Source organism: Penaeus japonicus, unplaced genomic scaffold (assembly GCF_977035675.1).
Source record: "Penaeus japonicus unplaced genomic scaffold, GWHDUDI00000001_assembly GWHDUDI00000011, whole genome shotgun sequence".
Lineage (NCBI taxonomy): Eukaryota > Metazoa > Arthropoda > Malacostraca > Decapoda > Penaeidae > Penaeus > Penaeus japonicus.
The window spans coordinates 30,062,873-30,065,372 of NW_028234413.1; the positions used below are offsets into that span (position 1 = coordinate 30,062,873).

Sequence of the window (2,500 nt, forward strand, 5' to 3'; positions counted from 1 at the left end):
CTTCCACCCGCATCCAGCAGGAGGTGCAGACTCAGGTTGTCCCTGGCCAGAACGTGGTGAGCACGTCGGTGGTGCGCCGCGAGCAGGTCATCCCGTTCACAGCGGTGACCACACGCTTCTCGAACGCCGTCGTCACCCGAGAACAGGTCATCACCCGCACCAATTATGCCACTCAGACCCGCGTCCAGACCCAGACAGTGCCTCAGGAGGTCGTTCGCACCCAGGTGATCCCCACCACCATCTTCACCACGCGGTTTGAGACCCGGTTCCAGCCCTTCACCCAAGTGCAGACAGTGACAAGCACCGATTTCAGAACCGGGCCCGCTGTGGTGCAGACCCGCGAGCAGACCCGGACGTCGGTGGTTCAGGCGCCAGGCCAGGACCGCGTCGTCACCAGCGAGGTCGTCCAGACTTCGGCTCGACAGCAGGTCATATTCCAGACTGTCAGTAACCCTCAGCAGGTGACTGTCACAAGAACAGTGACTGCCTCTTGTGGCCAGGTTGGGGGCGGGTTTGGTGGATCAAGCGGAAGTGGACTTGGTGGAGTAGGTGGAGGCGGATTTGGTGGATCAAGTGGAGGCGGATTTGGTGGATCAGGTGGAGGCGGATTTGGTGGATCAGGTGGAAGCGGATTTGGCGGATCAAGTGGAGGTGGATTTGGTGGATCAAGTGGAGGAGGATTTGGTGGATCAACTGGAGGTGGATTTGGTGGGTCAACTGGAGGTGGATTTGGCGGATCAAGTGGAGGAGGATCAACTGGAGGTGGATTTGGCGGGTCAACTGGAGGTGGATTTGGCGGATCAAGTGGAGGTGGATTTGGTGGATCAACTGGAGGTGGATTTGGTGGGTCAACTGGAGGTGGATTTGGCGGGTCAACTGGAGGTGGATTTGGCGGATCAAGTGGAGGAGGATTTGGTGGATCAACTGGTGGCGGATTTGGTGGATCAAGTGGAAGTGGATTTGGAGGATCAAGTGGAGGTGGATTTGGTGGATCAAGTGGAAGTGGATTTGGCGGATCAAGTGGAGGAGGATTTGGTGGATCAAGTGGGAGCGGATTTACTGGAGTAGGTGGAAGTGGAGTCGGCGGATCAAGCGGATTTGGCGGGATTGGGGGAGCAAGTGGCTCAGGTGGAAGCGGATTTGGTGGAGTAGGTGGAAGTGGGATTGGTGGAACGAGTGGCAGTGGATTCGGTGGTGTTGGTGGAGCAGGCGGGTATAACTACAACTCTCCAAGGAGCCCTCTACCTATTGGTTAAATCCACAGTATTTATAACACAGACACATATGCGCATGTTAGGGTTACCGTCACTATGTAAAGTAAATTATTTTGTCCTCTGTGTGGCAGATGACCACGTGCCGTCTGTGGTTGTGTAGATATCATTATTTTATTTTATTATTGTTCATTAAAGTTTTACTAATGTTATATTTCTTGTTTGTTTCTTTATCCTCAAGGCAATATGATTTTAAACAGGCTTCTGCAGACAATGTAAGTAGAGCACAGCAGATGAATCAAGATTTTACTGAGGGATATGTTCTGTTTACGGCATGTTCTGTAATACTGTACTAATGTTGATAGTAGTAGTAGTGATGCCATTTGCGATAATGATAATGTTGATAGTATCAAGAACAATGATAATCGAAAATATGTTGATAATCGTTAGTAGGACGGATGACGTATTGATAGGAATGTTATTGCCACTCCACTAATCTTCCTCTATTTTCCATTTATATTTCCTCATAGAAGGATGTGGGCGATTCTGGCGATGTTGCTGGCGGCCAGTTGCGTCGAGACAGGCGCCGACCGGCTACCTCGAAGCCTCCTAGGTCAGGGGGTCAATTTGCAGCCGTCAGGAGGCTACCTGCCCCCGGTGCCAACCCCCGGCGGATGCCAGGCCTCCACCGTCTACCAGACAAAAGTTCGCTACTCCACCGTGGTTGTCCCTTCCACTATCTACAACAACAATCCACAGTATGTTACTCAGACCCAGTCAAGCGTTCAGCAGGTCTACTCGACTATCTTTTCGGAGGTAGTCGATACCCAGGTGGTACCGCAAATCCAATACCAGACTAACTATGTGACCCAAACCCAAGGTAACGTTCGCACGGAATATGTGACTCTTCCAGGTCAGACGAACTACGTGACCCGAACCCAGGACGAGGTGAGGACCCAGGTGCAGTACCAGACACAATTCCAGACACAGTATCAGCAAGTTCCGTCAACCATCGTACGGAATGTTGTCTCCACGATAGCTATACCACAGCAAGTAATCAGAACTGTGTATCAGACACAGACCATCACCAGTACTGTGCAAGCAGGAGGTCAGACCCGAACGATTGATACCACACTCTTTAGCACAGTTTACTCGACCGCTTTCATACCTGGTCAGGACGTCGTCCTTACAAGTACATTTGTCAGGACGAACTACATCACTCAGACAATCCCTCAGCCTGGTCAGACACAATACGTCACGTCCACACAGGTGGTTCCCATCACCAGGAC

The 2,500-nt window shown here is 51.5% G+C and overlaps 2 protein-coding genes across 3 annotated transcripts in view; both read left to right on the forward strand.

The window, feature by feature from the left end:
- Nucleotides 1-1,423, forward strand: part of LOC147470990 (uncharacterized) — a 7,468-nt gene extending 6,045 nt beyond the window's left edge. The window contains exon 2 of the mRNA XM_086541830.1: nt 1-1,423. This exon is cut by the window's left edge and continues 608 nt beyond it. Coding sequence (XP_086397956.1) covers nt 1-1,256 — 1,256 coding nt within the window. The 3' untranslated portion in view covers nt 1,257-1,423.
- Nucleotides 1-2,500, forward strand: part of LOC122244368 (uncharacterized) — a 9,168-nt gene that overhangs the window by 6,063 nt on the left and 605 nt on the right. The window contains exon 2 of one of the 2 annotated variants that reach the window (XM_086541832.1): nt 1,745-2,500. This exon is cut by the window's right edge and continues 605 nt beyond it. In XM_086541832.1, the coding sequence (XP_086397958.1) occupies nt 1,746-2,500 (755 nt within the window). In that variant the 5' untranslated portion in view covers nt 1,745. Of the gene's footprint in view, nt 1-1,741 lie in introns of both variants that reach the window. The other variant, XM_086541831.1, reaches the window with a different exon arrangement.